This window comes from Semicossyphus pulcher, unplaced genomic scaffold, assembly GCF_022749685.1.
Source record: "Semicossyphus pulcher isolate SPU_LCO1_2020_fin unplaced genomic scaffold, fSemPul1.0.p SCAF_1, whole genome shotgun sequence".
In the NCBI taxonomy this organism is placed as follows: Eukaryota; Metazoa; Chordata; class Actinopteri; order Labriformes; family Labridae; genus Semicossyphus; species Semicossyphus pulcher.
Window position 1 is genome coordinate 16,411,765 of NW_027211603.1, and position 20,741 is coordinate 16,432,505.

Sequence of the window (20,741 nt, forward strand, 5' to 3'; positions counted from 1 at the left end):
AAAAAATAAGTTATAGCAACTTGTATAACAAAAACGTGTAGATATAAATAATTGAAAAGATTTTACTATAGTTTTTCTGAGCAAAGAGCTAATAATTTACAAAAATTATGATTTCTTAATTTTATACGGGGTCTAATGGTGACACTGACAGTACATAAAGATATGGAAGAGACAGATCCTGAGACAGATCCTTGATCTAATATTGGTGAAAGCACATGTTTTACTAGTAACATTAATAATTTCCCTTTACTGCTCATGAGTCCAAGTAAAACATGGCGGTGTGGCAGAAAGTCTGCTAAAACAGCAAGCTCAGGCAGCTATATTTTTTTTAGTACTAATACATCAAAATGTCTTTTGTGAAAAATGCCTGAACCAGTGCCCTAGAGAAGGCATAAATATACTATACTACTAAGAATATCCAGGTGGAAGGTCTTTTCTTTGTTTCTTTACAGTAGAATCATTGAAATTACATGTTAACAAATTATTTTGAGCGTTAGGAGTTAACCACTCTAACTTGAATGTTTTCTAGTTCAGTCTTGTATATCAGTCTATACGACAACAGGCCAACAGGACAGTCAAAGCCTCCTTTTAAAGTTAAGATTGACATTTTCATGGACGAATGGTCTGAATGAGAAGCTTATCTCTCTCTACAGACCGTGGACCCCTGCATAAATAAAGGCAGAGGAGCAATTAGTGGCTGTTGACAGTGGGCTTTAGTGTCTTTTCACAATAGGACTCAGCTTTGTTTGCGCACAAAATTATGGGCACAACACAAAGCTGGACAGCCATCAAGGAGGCCATGCTAAAGTCAGAATATATCCTAAAGAGCTGACTGGTGTCATAGTTGCTGACGTCAGTACCCTTTAAAGACCTGATGTTAGCACAGAGTCTGAACATTTGCAGACATGGGAAAACACACTCTCCCCACACTGACTCTGTTGGTTCTCTCCCTCAGCTGGGTTTGTTATGCTGAGAAGGATGCAGAGGCTCTCCCCTGTCCAGAAAACCAGGAGGGTTTTGATGGCTCTTGCTACGAGTTTAAGGGTCTACAGCGATCCTTCCTCAGTGCCCAGGGATGGTGTGAGCGAGGCGGAGGACACCTAGCCTTTATCCTGAATGATGAAATTCAGCAGTTTCTTCAGAAGCACCTGGAGCAGGAGAAGGACTGGTGGCTCGGGCTGGCACCTGCAGCTCCAAACCTCACACTCGACTCTGCTGCTACTGAGGGTGAGAGAGCACAGGGACAAGTGAACCAGAGGAGACACTGCATTACTTATCATGGCTTTTTATAGATTTATAGCAAGTTTATGTGAACTACAATATCACTAACTAATTTTTAAAGTACTGCTTTAAGCTGCATTTTAAACAGCAACAACAAACATTCTTAACTAACACTAAACAAAATCAGACATAAAGATTACTTTAACTGCTTTCTCAGTAGGCAGCTTTCATGTCCATTGTATAGATGTGCAACATGATGGTTTACCGACATTTGTTAGAAGATTGGCACTTCTGGATATCTCTTTCAAGCAGCTGGTGCATTGACAGATATTTATTACAGATTCATTTAAACTTTTCAATAGGCTTGCTGTCAAGTGGGCTGATTTATAGATGTGTGTTTTTTACCCTTCACAGAGTCTTTATTGTCCAGTCACCCTTTCAGCAGCTTAATCTATTGCGTTGTTGTTTTATGATACCTTAATTACACTCTAACAATACCCCTACCAGCAAAGAAAAGATGCAGATCCTTGTCCTACTGTTACATCTTTTGTGGTAACAGCTTTGCCTGCATTAGCATATTTTAAACTAGAAATTAAATGGTGTAATGTTTTTGTCCATTCCCAGGTTCCCTTGCATGGCTTGATGGCTCAGATGTCAGCTATAGTAACTGGGTGAACTTGCCGGATGCACAAGCAGCCTGTGGACACATCCTGAGACATTCAGGCTTCCAGTGGGAAGCCACAGGGAACTGTAGTCAGGAACTTAACTTCATTTGCCAGTTTGGTATAAGACACTTAATTAATCACCAAATAACATTATCATATGTTTAGCCTGCTCCCCTCATTTAATTGTTGTTTTTTTCAGAATCTGGGAAATCTATTGCATGTGATGGCCAAAATGCAACACTGCAATGTGGTTCTGGTCAAGTGATAGAGATAGACGACAGCTTCTACGGTCGAAAAACAATTCACTACTGCAAATCCAAACTTGCAGCTCCGCCCACATCCTCCCAGGAGGAGTGCAGCTGGATGGATGTGACAGAATCTGTATCAGGTACTGTCAATTATATAAAAGTGTCAGATAAAATCACCACAAATTATGTTTGGGTTTCATGCTTTGTGTCAAATTAAAAAAACACACTATTGCTCTTTGAAAGCAGACAAAATGATTAAACTTCTCTTGAAGCTGAATTGATTAGCTGAGCTTAGCTTTAAATTTAGTAAAAGGAAAATCTATCAGTATCATCAGTTTTTAAACCTTCTAAAAATGTTTAGGCCTCTCTCACAATCTGTTCATTTGAAATAATCCAGATAATCTACAATCTTTTTCTTGATTAATGTCATCCAGCCCACTGCCATGGACTGCAGGCTTGCCAAGCTCCAGTGGATGTGAGCACAGTTGGTGAACCATGTCCTGTGCTGGGGAGTTACCTGTCTGTAGAGTACCACTGCAAACATGGTCAGATATACAATCTATCCTTTTACTTCTATTATAAACATACATAGACTTTTTCTCTCTGAAATAGTACTGTAGATCAAATCAAACATTACATCTTTGGCCATATACAGTACATATATTTATTGTTTAATTATATGTATATATATATATATATATATATATATATAAATATAGTTATTTTAGGATTTGAAAATCCTGAAGCAGTGTTTCCATGAGAAACAACAGTGGTGTTCTCCCTCAGGACTCAACTTGTTGATGAGCAAGCTGGCGGCTGTCTCTGATGATGTCACCTTCACTGTGAAGTGGCTCCTTCATCCCTTTCAGGGAAACCTCACGTGCACTGTGAATGCTGGAGATGGCCACATTATCGATCCATACAGCCCAGAGGAGTGAGCAGGACTTTGAATTCAGTGATAGATGGATAGATACATTCATTCATTAACTTCATTCAAGCTTTTGTTTTTCCTGTCTCACAGGATGGAGAGCAATGTGATGCATAAATACAGTCGGCCTGGTGTTTTCACAGTTGGAGTGGAGTGCACCACCAGTGACTGGCACGTCACAGCCCAGAAAGCCATCACCATTCAGGAGCCTATTGGAGAGTTTGGTATCATTAAGTGCTATAGCGGGAATATGTCAACAGGTGGCAGTAAATGCAACATGCTTCATGGCAGGCCTGTTCGAATCCAGGTTGTTGTAGAGTCAGGTGAGTGGGTCTAAAACTGCACGGAACAAATGTTTCCAAAAAGCGCCTGTCAAAAAAATAATAAAATTCCCTTTTTTTCTGCAAATAGGTTCAAATGTTTCCTACACAATTCAACATGAAGAGCATGTGGTTGCAAACCGGTCAGTGGACAGGGGAGTCAAACCCCACAACGTTACACTGAGTATTAGTGTGGTGGAAAAGCTTGGACACGGCTGCCACAACCTGACTCTTACTGCCTCAAACAAGGTCACAGCCCACACAGTGTCCTCCCACCTGGAGCTGTGTCTGCTGGAGCCCATTGAAGGCCTGCAGGCCTCCGTGATGGCAGACACAGACGAGTGCCCAGACTCTACTGAGCTCATCATTGTTGTTTCGTTGGAGCGAGGAGCCCCCGTGGAGCTGCTCTTCACTCTGACTGGAGCCAGGGACACACTTTCTGAAACCAGGGACATGCTCAATGCTAGCTCACAGGCTTTTACATTCTCCAGCCCTCTTCAAGGTACTTCAGTTTTTCTGTAAAATAAATGACAACAGTCAACTGTGACATGTGCTCAATAATACTTATTACAAACTCTTTGTCTGAAGGATTGTTGAAGGTAAATGTACGAGCCACTAATGCTCTTTCTGCTGCTGATGTGGACGTGGACCTGGAGAACATACTTCAGGCTTGCCAGAATTACTCTGACGGTTCACCAGATGAACATGGGGACAAAGTATGTAAAAGATTTAACATTAATGTTTAAATATATACAGGTGTTAGCTTGCTTTTCTTACCACACAAAGACTTTGTTTTAATCTACAGAATACGACTGTGGAGGATTCTGATGACTTGAAAATAATTGCCACTCCAGACACTGTGGTTGACGACACTCAGAGCGTCACACTGAGTGTAACAGGAACTGAATCATTACCCAACAAGGGACTCGCGTTTGAATGGAAATGTAGTAAGTAAAACAATTAGTTCATAGTCCACTGAGTCTTCGAAGGGAGTTGGTTATTATACATTTTTAATAAAATGTAATTACAGGGGGTGACAGTCGAAAACGATTACCTTTGGGACATTCAGAATATTTTCATTTTGTTTTAAGTGTTATCCTGATTTTGATCATATTAAGGATCATATTATGAATTGTACATTGAACATGATTAACTGGGCTATTCAGCTGCTTCTATACATGTGTTTAATAGTACCCAGGTTTTGGATCATTTGTCAACAAGTGTGTCTTTAACTCTTTCAGCTCGCTACCATTTTAGTCCCCTCAGCTGTTAACAATAATGATAGTTTGGTCTCATGCTGTCTGGATGATCAGGCCAGATGAGCAGTCCAATATAGCAGTGTCTTACTTTCTCTTTAGTTTCAGTTGTACTGGTGTCAGACCTTAAAGCAGCGCTGTAATCTCTTTATTGTTGAAGTGCTTATTTAAGTTCCTGCTCTGCCTCTTTCTGTACAGGAGGAGATTGCAAATGCGGAAACAAAACAAAGGAAGAAAGTCATGTTATTGAAACAGATTGCCTTCCAAATGCTTTTGATGTAGTCAAATATGTTTTAACTGTGAGGAGACCGACCTGGTTCAGGAATTGGGTTGACCTTGCCTCAGCTTCAACGTGCATCACTGTTGCTCCGAATGAATTCAGAGACGTCACCATCAGGTAAAAATGGACCATTTACAATAAATGCTCAACTAACAGAAAGACAATTTCATATTTGAATTAGAAGCAACATACACGTAGAGAAACTCTGCTATAAAGCAAACAGGAAATCAAATTATAGTAGTAGTTATATAATCACTTTTATTCCTGCAGTTGTGACAATTGCGCTTCAATAAATGTGAACGACCATGTAAAGCTAAGACTGAGCTGTGGGACAACCTGCCCGGACGTAGTTTGGTTTATTGAGGACCCCGAACCCTTGAGGGTAAGTCAGGAGCAGGACTTAAACTGTAGCATTTAACACATTAATGTGTTAAACAGTTACTAACTGATCTTTTTTCAGGATGGCCTCACAAAATGTGCCTCCAAAGCGGGAAGAAGGCCGCCTATTGAGAAACAGGATGGCAATACAGAATATGTGGTACATAACAAACATCTTAAGATTTCCAGGGACACTTCACAGAACATCAGTGTGATTGTGTATGGTAAGTTTGTTCAAAACATTTTACTTTCTTTTCTTCCGACTTCTGACTTTTAAACAAGCTGATAAATTGATTTACAAAACATAAAATGTTTCTCTTTTACAGGCAAGACAGAGCCAGGTTTTGCCAAGTACATTCTTCCAGTACCAGGTCCCGAGCCAACCGAGCCACCTGCAATCTCAGGAGCAACAACTGATACACCTGCTGACCCCAGCCCCCCCTCATGTAGCATCTCTCCATCGTCAGGAACAGTTCTCGATGCTTTTGACATTACTTGCCAAACAAGTTCTTTCTGCTCAAAGGGCTGCTTTTATTGCTTCAAAACAGACACAGGTGAGACTCTGAAACAATGACGAAAGCAAGCAAGAGAGGAGAGCTGGAGGATTGTATATCTGTTGTAAACAAACAGGCAGATCAATCAGTTGAGTTTGAAATGATGTTATTTTTGCTCAGTGTTTGACACTGGAATGCTATTTTCACTTTCATCTTCTTAAAAGAGAAAGCCTACTGCCATTTGAAAGAAGAAGTATTGCTCTGAAAATGAGTGCATGATTCATTTGAATGCTCTGGTCATTTAGCAACCTGTATACAGATAAATCTGTTACAGCAGGACCACCAAATTGTCTCTTTTGTCTTTAAGGCAAACATCTGCGCTGCAGTAATGCAAATGAGATGAAATCTGTCTTCCTGCCTCTCGGAGATAAAAACCACAATTACAGTTTGTCTGTCGTGGTGACCGTGCAAAATGAACGCGAGAAAACCATCACAACTGTCTCCACTCAGGTTTGTCATCTACCTGTTTAGAGAAACAAAGTGGAGAAACAGTCAATTGTTTAACTAACTGTGACTTTTCATGATTCTCAAGGTACGGAAAAGCAGCTCCAGCTCCTCAGTGGAGGCTCTCCAATCTGCGGTGGAGGACTCTGTGAGTCAGTTGGAGCAGCAGGGTTTGCTCTCTGGTGAGGCCCTGGGACAAATATTCACTTCAGTTTCTGACATGCTGAACACAGAGCATGCACAAGAACAGAAGGATGCAAGGAGAAAGGTAACAGAATATGATTGAGGTAGAAACTTTAGGACTATCATATTAGTGTTGTGAGGCTCAGAACTTGTATTGTAGCTGTGTTCTTAATCAGCGCCTTCTTTTCTTCCAGCTCAGAGGGAAAATGTTAACCAAGATGACCACAGTTCTGCTGGACTCACCCAGCAATACGACCCAGGAAGTGCAAGTGACGGCCAGAGCTGTGGCTGGACTCACCCAGCGCCCAGACGAGCTCAGTCCTGCTTCACAAGTACAGACCAGTAGATCAGTACCAAAAAAAATGTTGAAAAATAACATATTGTTCAGTCAAATGAACAATTTAGGTGTAGAGAGAGTCATGTCTTTTACAGAGACTTATATCTGTAACATTTAAAGTATGGCAACGCCAGTAAGTGTAAATTACTGTACCTATAAGTGATATGTTTTTTACATGGTGGCCTTAGTCTGAAATAATGTCACAAATAACTTAATAATAATACGATTTTGTAACATTTTAACTCCTCAATTAGTGCAACATGCAGCAAAAAGCATGTCTCCACCTACAGCCTCTAGTCAGTCATTGTTGCTTCTAGTCAAATACATGTTTATCAGTTCTTTGAAAAGTCTTGATCTCCTATCTTGCTTTATTTCCTATCCAGGAGGAAGCAGGCTCATTGTTGGTAGACCTCAGCTCCTCCCTCAACACTATCAGTCTTAATCAGGACAACGATGATAATGGAGAAGTTGTGCAAGCAGCTACACCAATAGTCGAAGCAGCGAGTCATATTTTGAATGTTTCATCAAATGTGAGCACAGAACTTACCAAAGTTACCAAATATCAGTTTTTCCTTCACTCTCTGTGGTCGTTACTAAACAAGATGTAATATATTTTCCCCAGAAAAAAGTCTCAGATTTTCTTCTTACTGGAATAAACAATGTTCAAAGTGCTTTGCTGAATAATAAAAAGCTGGATGGAGAGCCTGCCATCATTGATTCTGGGCACATCAGCGTGTATGTCAACAGGTATAAGATGACTGACACAAACTTTCACTCAGGAACAAACAAGGGTTTGCACATGAGATAATGCTGACTCTGCTTCCTGCAGGTTGTCTCCAGGAATGATGCAAATGCAGGATATAAATGTCCAGAAGAACAGCTCCTCCAGATTTTCCTTCCCAATGCTGCCTGCTCATATCGTCTCTCCTGATGAGCCAGTGGATGTCAGAGTAAGTGGACAGTACAGGGAAATGGTGATATAAACATTACAATATTTACAGTGAATTTAAACATGCTTATATTAAGCTCTTTTCAAGCCTAACATACATTTTCCCTTTTGTTGAACATCCATAATTCCTGACAAACTAGATTATTTCTCATAAATAATGATGTGTTTATGTGGATTAGTTACAAATATGCCGCTTTTCTTTACTTCTTGCACTGTCTTTGGTCCATACGTGTTATTTTGATAATGCTCAATAGAATAAGAAGGGAAGCATCAAATTGGAAACGTTTCTTGAAATCTGACATCATCTACAACTACTTATTGTCATTCTAGATGATGAGTTTCGAGACCAATCCGTATTCTTGGAAGGAGGACAACATCACAGGAACTGTAGGATCCGTCTCCCTCACCAGACTGAACGGCTCTGTCATTCCTGTAGAAAACCTACCTGAAGAGATAGAGGTAATACTGTAAGAAAAAAACCTACTTAACTATCAATAAAGTCAGAAAACTGCTCAGAATAATGTCTGTTCTGGCTCATCAGATTCTCTTACCGAGGCTTGACGTCGGGCAGGAGAACAGCACGGTCCTGGACCTTGCCAATTTCAGCACATTAATAATTGACGTGCCCTCGCCGGATGTAACACTGGTGCTGAAAATGGAGCCGTCTGAAGACATTTCCTTCGTGCTATTATTGGGATATAAAGATTATCCAAATGATGAGAATTATGTAGCTAAGACTCAGCTCCCACTAGAGAATACCAAAGAAGGTAACATTAAACGAACAGATTTACTTCAAGTTGTGTTCATATTGTAGTTGAAAGCCACATTTTGACTGTACTCAGGGTAGAGTGGATAATATATCACTGTTCGCTGGTTCTCCAGTTATGAATCATCTCCCAGCTCGTCAGACAAAAGTGTTTTGTCTCACACATCATGTATATTGATGAACTTATACTATTTTTCTTACACATTTTCCTTCCAATGTCATGCAATTTTTGGGGTTAAATTATGTACAATAGTCTGCATTTCAATCTATGTGTTTGCCATTAATGTAACAAAAATACTGCAAAAACACAACAAGTACATAAAGTAGTGATTACAGCACCCATACACATTAACTATTACCAAATAATTAAAGATCTTATCCCTGGAGATCAATCAGTGTGTGGCTATTAACTGCCAAGTGAATGTGTGAAAGTATCATATTCATAGAAGGTACATGCTGTAGGAGAATGTGCTGGATACATACATGTAAGTGTGCTTAAGAACATCTCTCTGATTCTAACACAGAGGAGAAGTATACCTGGTTGCTGAGTCCTAAAGACAGAACAGGAGATGTTGGAGTGCACTACCTGGTCATGAAGCCCGTTGTAGAGCCAGGCGTCAAATCCATCAATGCTACAGTCACTGTTGTTTCCATTGCTGCCCAGTGCAAATACTGGAATGAAACTGAGTCTACTTGGAGTGAAGATGGCTGCAGGGTTAGTTAACAAAACACATATCCACAGAGGTTGTATTAATACATCCTTAAAAACCGTGACGTTTGTTTTTTTCCCCTCTACAGGTCGGGCCCCTCACTACACCTTTGGTCACTCAGTGCCTCTGTAACCACTTAACTTTCTTTGGCAGCTCTTTCTTTGTCATGCCCAACCTGGTGGACGTGTCACGCACTGCAGAACTTTTTGCTACGTTCACAAACAATCCAGTGGTGGTGTGTTTTGTGGGGGCCATCTTTCTTGCGTATCTTCTGGTGGTTGTGTGGGCGCGCAGGAAAGACATCCAGGACTCAGCCAAGGTTATTCTTTGTTGTTACAGTTACCTTCTGTCTTTGAATTCACCAGTTTTTAAAAGAAATCTCTGAACAAGGTGTCTTCACAATCACTTGTAGGTCAAGATAACAGTGCTTGAGGATAATGACCCCTTGGCTGAGTATCGTTATATGCTGAATTTAAGCACAGGACATCGGCATGGTGCATCCACCTCCTCTCAGGTCAGTCCTGCATGTTATAGTTTAAAGGGACCCTCTGAAAGAAAACCTGCTGCTTCTGTTACACATTATTTATGATTCTGACACAGTCTGCCCATCTTGACTGATCTTTTTTTGTTTCAGGTGGCTATAACTCTGCAGGGTACAGAGGGAGAAAGCGAGCCCCACCACCTGACAGACTCTGAGAAGCCGGTGTTTGAGAGGGGTGGGACAGACATGTTTCTGATGACCACACACTTCTCCCTGGGAGATCTGCAGAGCATCAGGCTGTGGCACGACAACTCGGGAGCACACCCTGCATGGTAGGGGTTAGAGGTCAAGATGTGTAACCAAAGATCTGAGAAGTACAAAGAGAAGTTTGCATTGACTGAAATGATCGATCTTAAATGCAGGTATGTGAACAAAGTGATGGTGCAGGATCTGGAGAGTGGTCAGAAATGGCACTTCCTGTGTAACTCCTGGCTGGCTGTAGATGTCGGAGAGTGCACTCTTGACAAGGTCTTCCCTGTAGCCACAGAGATGGATTTGAAGAGGTTTAGGTAAGAGCAGTAATGGTGCTGGTTAAAACACATTACCAAGAAGCTTCTCGATCATTGTGGATGTTTAATTTCTCTTGAATCATAATTTCCTTTTGCTCAATACTTTTCAGTAACCTGTTCTTCATGAAGACGGCCAAAGATTTCCGTGACGGCCACATCTGGTTCTCTGTCATCAGTCGGCCTCCTTGCAGCACTTTCACACGTGTGCAGCGGGTGTCCTGCTGTTTTTCTCTGCTGCTGTGCACTATGCTGACCAGCATCATGTTTTGGGGCATCCCCACAGACCCCTCTGAGCAGACCATGGACCTGGGTAGGAAAAAGAAATAGCTTTCAAAGTTTTCAATACTCTTCCAACAACATGAATGTCCTTTAATCACTTCATTTTAAACTTGATTTGCTTTCCAGGTCACATCGAGTTCACCTGGCAACAGGTTATGATTGGAATTCAAAGTTCAATCATCATGTTTCCCATCAATCTCCTTATTGTGAGCATCTTCAGAAACACACGTCCGCGAGAGAAGACGAGCGCCAAAACTGACGCGTCCAAACAGGCGAAGACTGGCCGAGTGTCTCCCTCACAGACGTCTTCGCCTCAGAAAGAGCTGAAGGACATCACACCGGACACTGTGATCAAAGTGAGCAAACAAATCAGTGATTTGAAAATGATAAAAGCATCTTTATTCTAATTGTCCAAAGTGCTTCATGTGGTTTCCTTCATTAGGACATAAAGAGGATTGCTCAGTCTCTCTCAAAGGCCATGAAGAGTCCGCTGCCTGAGCTGCAGCTCCGGCCTGGTCAGCAGGTGGACATCAACACTCTGCTGTCTCTGGTGGAGGACATCATCAGACAGCAGAACCGGGCGGCTGCTGGAGACTTCTACAGTGAGGCAGCCAAGAGTGATCGCTCGATGATCCTCAGCTTAGGTGCAGTTAATCTACAAGGTAAACCGCAGCATATCTTTTACAATTCTCTTTATATCCCCTCTTTTATTGGAGGACGGGACTTGGGGCGGCTGTGGCTCAGTGGTAGTCGGTCGTCTCTCAATTGGAAGGTTGGGGGTTCGATCCCTGACGGCTACAGTCACATGTCGAAGTGTCCGTTTGCTATCAGTGTGTGAATGTGAGTGTGAAAGGGTGAATGTGACATGTAGTGTAAAAGCCAAGACTAGAAAGGCGCTATATAAGTACAGTCTATTTACCTATATAAGACAAATAAAATAAGTCAATTATATAATATAATATCTATTAAATACAGTGTAAATAAAATACATACAAATTGAACAGTAAATGTATTAATATCTCTGAATAGTATACTGTTTTGTAAATTATTTCTGTCTGCTTAGGATTGAATTTCCTGTAGCAGAATTTGTTTCTCTTCAGCTGCTTTTTCCTCTTGTGAATGACTGTTTATTTTATTACTTCTTTTATCATAAAAATGTGAAATAAGTGTTTTTATTTTTATTAGCGAAATCCAAGATTGAATCAAGTCATAGGACAAATCCTCTTCTACATAGAATTTACGTTTCTAACAATTTGCAAACTGAGAGACGGAATAAAAAAGGCATCAACCCCAAAGAAAATGTAATAAAAGGGAATTCCTCTGAATATGAAGAAGAAATCTTTTTCTTCCTCTTATAGAAGTCCTGAATAAGGACTTTGAGTTTAACGGTCTATTCTTTTGTTATAATGTCAGGACAATCCATTTCACTTCCTAACTGACTGATTTCTCGTGGACAGAAGACAGTGTGTGCAGCAGCCCTGAGAAGACCTCAGATGAAGCGCAGAAGAAGAGCACCAACAGCAGGTACCTGTACAGGCAGCTGCGTCATGTTGAGAAGGAGCTGTGTTTGCTGGGACCTGCTCGGTTTCCAAACCCAGACAGCTTCAACCGGGCCGTGCAGCAGGTTCAGGGCATGAAGGGTCTCCTGGAGTACCACCTCCCCTCGTCCAGCCTGGACGGAGAACAGCTCGACCGCAGTGCCAGTCCAGAAGAGAGCATCAACGGAGACTCCAGGAAGAAGTGCTGTCAGGGAGGGCTGCCGTGGTGGTTTGTGTTTGTCGGCTGGATACTTGTGATTGCAACCAGCGGAGTGTCGGGATACTTCACTATGATGTACGGTCTGACATACGGGAAAGAACGCTCCATAAGCTGGCTTATCTCCATGTTGGTCTCCTTCTTCGAGAGTCTCTTTATCACACAACCTCTGAAGGTGATCACAGTTAATAGTAACTGCAGCTGTGCAGAGAGGCTTTCCAGTGCCTTCAAATATGCATTGTATTTTTAAAACATTGATTATTATGACGTCCTGTCATATAAAAGTCTGATTTTCTTCTGTCACAGGTTCTTGGTTTTGCGGCTTTCTTTGCTCTCGTTCTAAAGAAAGTTGACCAGGAGGAGTACGGAGAGCCTCAGATAGACGACACTTTGAGAAACACAGGTACGTTTTTTCTCTCAGTTTCCTTTATTGTCGTGTGGTTTTGTGTTAAAAAAAACAAATCATATCAGTTCAATATCCCTTTCTCAGATGATCCAGACGCGGTGCGAGCAACCAGAAGAGACAGCACATGCAGTTTCTACCAGCCACCTCCTCCCACTGACATCGAGAGGATAAGGAACAACATGATTAAAGAGCAGAAAGTCTTCGCCCTCATAAGGGAGATCCTAAGTAGGAGAATCGCTTTGGTACAAGCTAAGTTTGGAAGCAATTTAACACAGTTTGAGATGCTAACATAAGATTTTTGTTTGTGACTTAGCCTACATGGGGTTTATGTGGATGCTGCTGCTCGTGGCGTACGGTCAGAGGGACCCCAACGCTTACTTTCTGACACAACACATTCGACAGAGCTTCAGCAAAGGGATCTCAGACACGATGAGTATTCAGGATGTGTTCGACTGGGCAAACACGACTCTGCTGAGCAGCCTGTTTGGAGAGTACCCAGGTCAGTGTGCGGTGTGATTATTCACAACAAAGAATGACAAATTTAATGCAAAATATTGACAATTTTTCTTTACAGGATTCATCACAGATGGAAACTCCAAGCTGGTGGGTAACGCTCGCATTCGCCAGGCGAGGGTGCAAAAAAACTCCTGCGATGTGCCCCCCTCCATGCAGCAGCCTACGCGGGACTGTCACGCTCCCTACTCATGGGAGCTGGAAGACATGGGCTCCTACAGTCCAGGCTGGAGTCGCGTTGGGGATGATAACACCACACTGAACCCTCACAGCCCGTGGACATACCAGTCCCAGGGTAAACTGAGGGCCTTACCCATATGGGGCAGCGTGAGGCTCTACAGAGGAGGAGGGTTTGTGGTGGATCTGGGGCCAGATTTATTGAATTCCAGCAGGTAGGCATTGTAATGCATAAAGAACCCTACGAAAGTAACTGCTGCACACAGGGATGAAAATGAGAACACCAACCACACAGTTGGCACAGTTTTAAGGTAAAACATTTACTAATGATATCATTGAATTATGTTTTTATTTTTTCTTTGTAGAACCCTTCAGTACCTTTATGACAACACCTGGTTTGATATCTACACCCAGGCCATCTTTGTGGAGTTCACTGTGTACAACGCCAACGTCAACCTCTTCTGCATTGTCACACTCATGCTGGAGACCACAGCCATAGGTACAGTGAGTAGTACATCTTCAGCTGCACCGACACCTGTTGAAGCTATCAGGTTTGAGCTTTGTCGCTTTGTGTTTCTTCCAGGAGCTTTCCAGTTTTGCTGTGAGCTTCAGAACGTGCGTCTTTACCAGTCGACCGGCGGCCTTCACATCTTTGTCATGGCCTCTGAAGTCATCTACTTCCTCTTCATCTTCCATTACATGTTTGTCCAGGTTTGTTCATTATATATCTAATTATTAGTAGTACAATTAAGTTTCTCCCCAGAACATCTCACACACAGTCCTCTCCCCCTAACAGGGAAAGCTGATGAAGCAGCAGAGATGGGCTTATTTTAAGAGTAAGTGGAACCTGCTAGAGCTATCGATCATCATTCTCAGCTGGAGCGCGTTGTCTGTTTTTATCAAAAGGACTTTACTGGGAAAGCGGGATGTGGAGTACTACCAGAACAACAAAGATCAGTGAGTATCTCTGCAGTACAGTACATATTTTTTTCAACACTGGATAATAAAATAACTTTTTTTATTCTGATCCAATAAATATTAGCACAAAAATAAACACATTAATGAATTAGAGAAATACACACATAGTGTCCTTTGAGTATTTTCAAACAAAGTTAAATTGTTGATTAATTAAATTTGAACAGATTTCATCGGAAAGCATTTCTAGCTCAACCTTTATTTTCTCAGTCCTTTCAAAACCTTTTTCAACAGATGATTGATGATTGATATTAAAACAAGGCTTTGTCCTCCAATACTCTGTGTCCAGATACGCCAGTTTCCATGAGACAGCCAAGGCCGATGCAGTGCTGGGGTATCTGATTGCCTTCTTGGTGCTGTTAGCCACAGTCAAACTGTGGCACCTGCTGAGACTGAACCCAAAGCTGCACATGATCACAGCCACGCTGCAGCGAGCCTGGACTGATATTTCAGGCTTCCTGGTGGTCATGACCATCATGTTCTTGGCCTACTCCATCGCTGTGAGCAGTTTCCCACACTCAACGTCAACATAGTAATAGAAAACATTCACAAGATTGGTATTAACACTTTATACTTTTCAGTCTAATCTGATGTATGGGTGGAAGCTGTACTCCTATCGGACTCTGCTGGATGCTGCACTGACCATGGTCAGCCTGCAGCTTGGCATCTTTAACTACGAGGAGGTTTGTAAGAGACCCTTATAACTGAACCGCAGCAGAAAACAATGGTTGTCCTTTCTCACAGTGTAAGTCTTCCTTCTGATCTTACAGGTTCTGAATTACAATCCAGTGCTTGGTGCTTTCCTCATCGGCTCCTGCATTGTGTTCATGACCTTTGTGGTGCTGAACCTCTTTATCTCTGTCATCTTGCTGGCATTCACTCAAGAGCAGATACATCACAAGGTAACTCTCCCACGCTGAGTCTGAAATGCCTTGTTGTACATTTGTTGTGGGAGAGGTGAGATCTTCAGTGGAAACAACCTTTATGGTACTCATTGTTACTCATTCTTTCAGCCATCTGAAGAGGAAGAGATTGTGGACCTGATGCTGATGAAAATCTGCAGTTTGTTTGGAGTCAAATGTAAGAAAGGTGGCGAGGGCCAAACTGAGACGCTACTGTCATCTGCTTCAATTAATGGACTTTCAACTATTTCTTAGGGGAATATTCATGACGGTTGAAATATTCTTCTTTGCTTCATTTTTTGTTTGCCATAGCTTGCTTCATTTATTCCGACCAAAGTGTTGTTGCTTTTTACTGAATACAAGCCCTTGCAAGTCTATAAGTTATTAGCATTTCTCTTAACTGCTGCAAATTGTGCTATCGTAGGAAAAGCTAAAAATACTGAGAGAAAATAGGGATGAGGATCATCCCAAATGTATTGATGTGCTGTATTTAGGCTGCAGTTAATTTTATTTAGCAAATAAATGTGTGTATCTGTGGCTAAATCTTGTACAATGTTCATAATTGTTTATTTTATTCCATAAAATAAGTATGATGAATACTGGTGACACCTTAGTGTTAGCATCAGTCTCATTAATCTGATTATAACAATGCTCTTCATGTGTTATATGTCATTTCCAATGGCTGTCAGATTATATTTGTCAGCCATGTCCAGTAGGAGACAGTAACATAGTAACCATATTGATACAGTTATTATTAAGTCCTCACAAATTAGTTTGAAGAAGTACTGTCATGTCCTCTAAGTGTGAGACTTTAGGTTAAGGTAATATACAGTGCAATATACAGTAGCACACAATGCAATAATTGGCCAAAGTAATAACAATGCTTCTGTTCTTAAGGCCTAAAATGCAACCACCTCTGGATGTTATCACATTGAAGAAGATATCATTTGTTAATAGTCAAAATAAATAGTAATAAGTAATAAGATCTAGAGATCTGTGAACCATAAACATAAGTAGGTTTTTGATATGTACAGCCAGGTGTCCTTAAAATCCTGTTAAACATGTTAAGAACACATCATCTTTGCACAAAGCATATAAAGAGTTCTTATAAGCCTTCCTATTTCAGTTTACTTTCATGATGTGAAGAACTTATTGTTCATTTTGAAATGTTAATCCTGTTATCAATTGATAAGTGCAAATATTAATTCACATTCTTACAGCCCAAAACACAGTTAAATCTATAAATAAAAAACAAATTACTGAATAAAATCAAGTCAAAGTTGAACGGAAACAATATTTTGACAATATTTGCAATGTATTGAAAATAGATTTTGATTATGATAATTATCAGAAATGCAGAACTTGTATATAAAAACGTTTCAACAGCAGACACTGGGTTTATTAGTGTGCAAATAAATGTCACTCTACTGTCCTCAAAATAAACAAATAACTAAGATTTAAGGATTACTTATAAGCCTAATCAATACTAATAATAGTAAAATAAAATTAAGAATTAAAAAGAAACTAAATGAACTAGTCATGGTTGCTCAGTCACTCAAAAACTTCTCATAATGATCATAATCATGAATAATCCTCCACGTAGTTCTTACGTGTTGCGTCATGTGTGTGGGCGTGGCACCCGCTGTTAGCAGCAGCAGCACGGCTCGACTGCTGGCAACAACATGCGTCGTAGGCGGACCGTGAAGGGACTCACCAGGCAAGTCAACGCGGAGACAGTTAGCCAGCTAGAAGGACAGGGTCAACGAAGTAACTAAAGTTGTCTGAACACGAGTTTTGAGGTTTTCTGACAGTGAAAGAGACATTTAATTCGTCTTGCTACGTGACGCTGTGTCAGACTGAAGGTGTCCGGTTTCCCAGTCTTGAGGGATTGCGATGCCCTCTGACTTTATCTCCCTTTTCAGCGGGGACCACGACCTGAATCCTCCCAGAGCCTTGTACTCAAAAGGTAAAGTAACAGCTCTTATAACAGCTCCTATCTTGTGTGACCACTTTGTTGTTAATGTGTTAGTAACTTATCGACCCACCTGTGTTTAAAGTAACTTGTATTCATGTGGTGGCGTTCAGCCCCCCCTTCCCTCTCAGTGTCATTCATCTATAAACTGCCTCCTGTCACATGCCTGCTGATAGTAGACTGTATTTAAGGATTACAGCTCTGTACATAAATGCCTATGTTATTGCTCGGTTTCTACTTGTGTTTTAGTTTCGCTGAGAAAGCTAAAGTAGTTCTTCATATCAAACTGAAGCCCTCAGCAGCTGCGTGCACACCGGTCAGACAAGTTTACTTTCCCCCTGCCAGTTGAAAAGCAGGGCAGTCTATTTTCTGTGGGTTGTTTGACTAAACCCCCCTCCCCCCTATACCTGCTCCACTGAGGCACCACACGCACTGCACTGCCTTCCTGAGAGAGGCGAAAGTGTGCCCATCATAAACATCAATCACCATCAGGGAGCTAACCCCCAGGCTAAAAAGCTAAACTGAACTCATTAGGGCTGAGAAAAAACAACAACTTTAGTAATTGCTTTCAACAGTAAAGGTTGCCAATTTGGAGAAGGAAAAGGAAAAGTCATTAAAAGAAGTCTTTAAAAATGCACTTTTTTTGTTAGATACAGATGTGTTAAGCTAGCACTATCTAGGTTGGAAGTCGGTGGCCTACATCCACCACAACAATGTGCAAAGCTAACAACAGTTTTGAAGCTGTTATTAATATTTGAAATAAAAAGTAAGCAGGGAATGGCTAAATTAAAACATAACATTAAAGAAAATATAATATATATCTTCCTTACATATTGTAACTTAAGACTTGTGACCAAGATACTCAATGTACTGAGCAGGATGTGTTATAGCGTATGTAGTTATTTGAGACATTGACAGAAGCACACTTTATTTCTACATAACTACAGACAGATCTTTTGCATTTACATACAGAAATTCTTTCTTTTTCATTGACCGATATATATACTTGACAGCATTGACACTGTATATCTGCATATGTTGGCCAGCCAGTTTTTCACGAAGCCTTCATGTGGTTAGGACCAGGCCAGCAGCATATGAGTTAAATCTGCGAGGTGCAGTAACATTGTTGATATATTTATGCTTGAATATTTGCTATAATTTACAGACCCTATGTCTTCCTGCTGTTTGGCATTTCTTTCACAGTATCTAACCTGCATGTGTTTATTGCGCATGTTCTTAAATCAATGGTAGTGTAAGTAGAATTTATTGTGCAGCAGTGGTCAGGAAGACTTCTGAGATGTTGTGTGTAAAACATATACCAGCTCTTGTAACTTAGTAAAACAGTTCCAGTGTGAATGCTCAGGCCATTTTTAAATCCACACTTAATTTTAATGTGTTTGCTTGCTTCTGGTGTCAACGAAGAACACTCCAACAAACCACTTTAACATTTCTTTGTGTTTTAAGCATCACAATACAACATGATCCCTGCATGCGCTATGTTTGCCAGTCCTTCACATGCAATCGCACAGGGCACTTAGATAACTAACTTTTACTATGATCCTTCATCATAATCTCACAATCGTCTCCGTGATTTGGATCATATGTTCTACTGTGTCAATGATACCTGAGGCAACAGGCCCCATCTCATTCCATACATCCAGCAACTTTTGGGCTAAGCTCGGCTAAATAGAATCACGCTTATCTCCATGCTGGATGCAGAGAGATTATTGATTGTGAACTGTAGGTCGATTTTTTCGATTCACTTTTAACATTTCAATTAAAGGTAAATCAGCAAATTTCCCAAAATATCAGAGTGCTCTTTAGATTGGCCTTCACAGATACTGAATAGCTTAATCACTACCATGGATTAATTAGAAGTTAACAATATTTTTACTTCATTATTTATGAATGCATTTAGTTTTGCTTTTGAATCATCAGAGAGTAAAGACTTAATTTCGTCTGCACATTACAAATCATCTGAAATCCCTTTGAGATCCAGACCAATTGAAACTTGCCCTTCAGCCCACCTTGTTTGCTTGCTAATCACAGTATTGTGTATTTGTGTGAGGATAGTTAACCGGGCTGCGTGTCAGAGGTGAAGTTTTGCACGTTGCCGACAGGGCCAAATCTCCCCCGTGTGTCTGAGGGATTACTTGTTACTTTTGAAAAGAAGAATCTTAATTATGATTTAATTCCTCAAATCCTCAGTGTTGAAAAGTCCGAGCTACCCCACGCCTGGATGAAAAGGAATTGGTCTCTATTATGAAGATGTTATAGAGTAGATTGTAGTAGCGGCATTGTTGAATTCTATTATTTCAGCTCATTTATCGGGTTGTTTTGGCAGTAAGTCTGTGACATCAGACAGCTAAACCACAATGAGGAATACTTATATTTATCATGGGAGTAGTGCGGGAAATACAAAGGAAAAAACCACAATGGCACTCAGGATAGGAATGCCACTCGTACCTATTTGTGGTTTGCGGGTTATTGAACGTCATAAAAAGTCTTCCCACCAGTTTAACATCAAAGGGGAAGAACGTTATGGCTTTCCCGTAACTTCTATGAAACCAGGTTAACAATTGTAAGAACCACAGATCTCAACATAGTTTTGTTTTTTCTCATATTGACACCCACCAAAGGCTGTTCAATCATTAACCCTCTGGCTGCTCGGTGGGTAAACCTGAGCTTAAATAGCACTCTATTAATATTGACTCTGCTGTGTTAAGCAAACTTAGCGGCATGCACTTAAAAATAGTTGATTGCCTTAAAAGCTTGTTGATATCTGATGATGAAAGAAAGAGTACTGTAGAGGGAAAACATCTTAAAAAAATAGGGAAAAATGTATTAAGAGTTAAAAAATAGGCCGTGGTTTTAGGCAATTGTCTTTTCTATCATAAACACATCAATAGGTGGACTCTGAACTCATTAAGATTTCCTTTCTTCCTTACTGTTTCATATCGACATCGGTATAAAATCAGCCCCGACCTGTTCTGCATACTTCAGACGGTCAGTTTGGCTGGTATAGTTTGTGTAACAAAGCATTCAACCACATAATCATGCTTGACATTGTTGTGGGTTTTTTCTCCTATAATTTGTTTATTTCTTCTTTGGAAATCAGTAGTGAAGAAACAAAGTTTTCCCATGCTATAATAATCAAAAATTACATAATGCACCCTCAGCTCGCCAAAACACAAAGACACACCAATATGAGGCCCACTAAGCGCGTCAAATCGGTCAGATACTATCTGTCTTTTACAATTTATAAGTCTTGAATGTTCGCCATCTTTTTTTTTTGTCTCGAACTTTAAAAAGCGTGTTATTGGGTTTTGTGAATATTGCATCAGGACGCTCTGTCTGCATTGCATCGATGCGGTTCGTGCGTATTATTCAAACTCTTTTCTTTGAATTAACCCTTCAAGGATCGTAGGAGCTTTACCTGCGCTTTGATTAAAGAAACACTGGTTTTGGTTCCT

The 20,741-nt window shown here is 40.7% G+C and overlaps 2 protein-coding genes across 2 annotated transcripts in view; both read left to right on the forward strand.

The window, feature by feature from the left end:
- Positions 1-905: 905 nt before the first annotated feature.
- Positions 906-15,817, forward strand: LOC138589526 (polycystin-1-like protein 2). The gene is given in 42 exon segments (XM_069659856.1): positions 906-1,227; positions 1,745-1,750; positions 1,846-2,004; positions 2,086-2,274; positions 2,569-2,679; positions 2,921-3,068; positions 3,156-3,385; positions 3,474-3,884; positions 3,971-4,098; positions 4,188-4,329; positions 4,837-5,035; positions 5,189-5,300; positions 5,379-5,520; positions 5,623-5,850; positions 6,158-6,300; positions 6,383-6,562; positions 6,672-6,809; positions 7,198-7,344; positions 7,437-7,561; positions 7,644-7,764; positions 8,094-8,222; positions 8,305-8,530; positions 9,054-9,319; positions 9,322-9,558; positions 9,652-9,753; positions 9,874-10,052; positions 10,143-10,289; positions 10,400-10,599; positions 10,695-10,924; positions 11,011-11,230; positions 12,026-12,498; positions 12,630-12,726; positions 12,814-12,954; positions 13,043-13,228; positions 13,304-13,634; positions 13,785-13,918; positions 14,003-14,130; positions 14,216-14,376; positions 14,684-14,894; positions 14,976-15,077; positions 15,165-15,296; positions 15,408-15,817. Coding segments are annotated over 42 exon segments (7,557 nt in total). The 3' UTR covers positions 15,552-15,817.
- Positions 15,818-17,009: 1,192 nt separating this feature from the next.
- nfat5b (nuclear factor of activated T cells 5b) overlaps positions 17,010-20,741 on the forward strand; it is a 36,030-nt gene continuing 32,298 nt past the window's right edge. Inside the window, exon 1 of the mRNA XM_069657603.1 lies at positions 17,010-17,262. Coding sequence (XP_069513704.1) covers positions 17,190-17,262 — 73 coding nt within the window. The 5' untranslated portion in view covers positions 17,010-17,189. The remainder of the gene's footprint in view (positions 17,263-20,741) is intronic.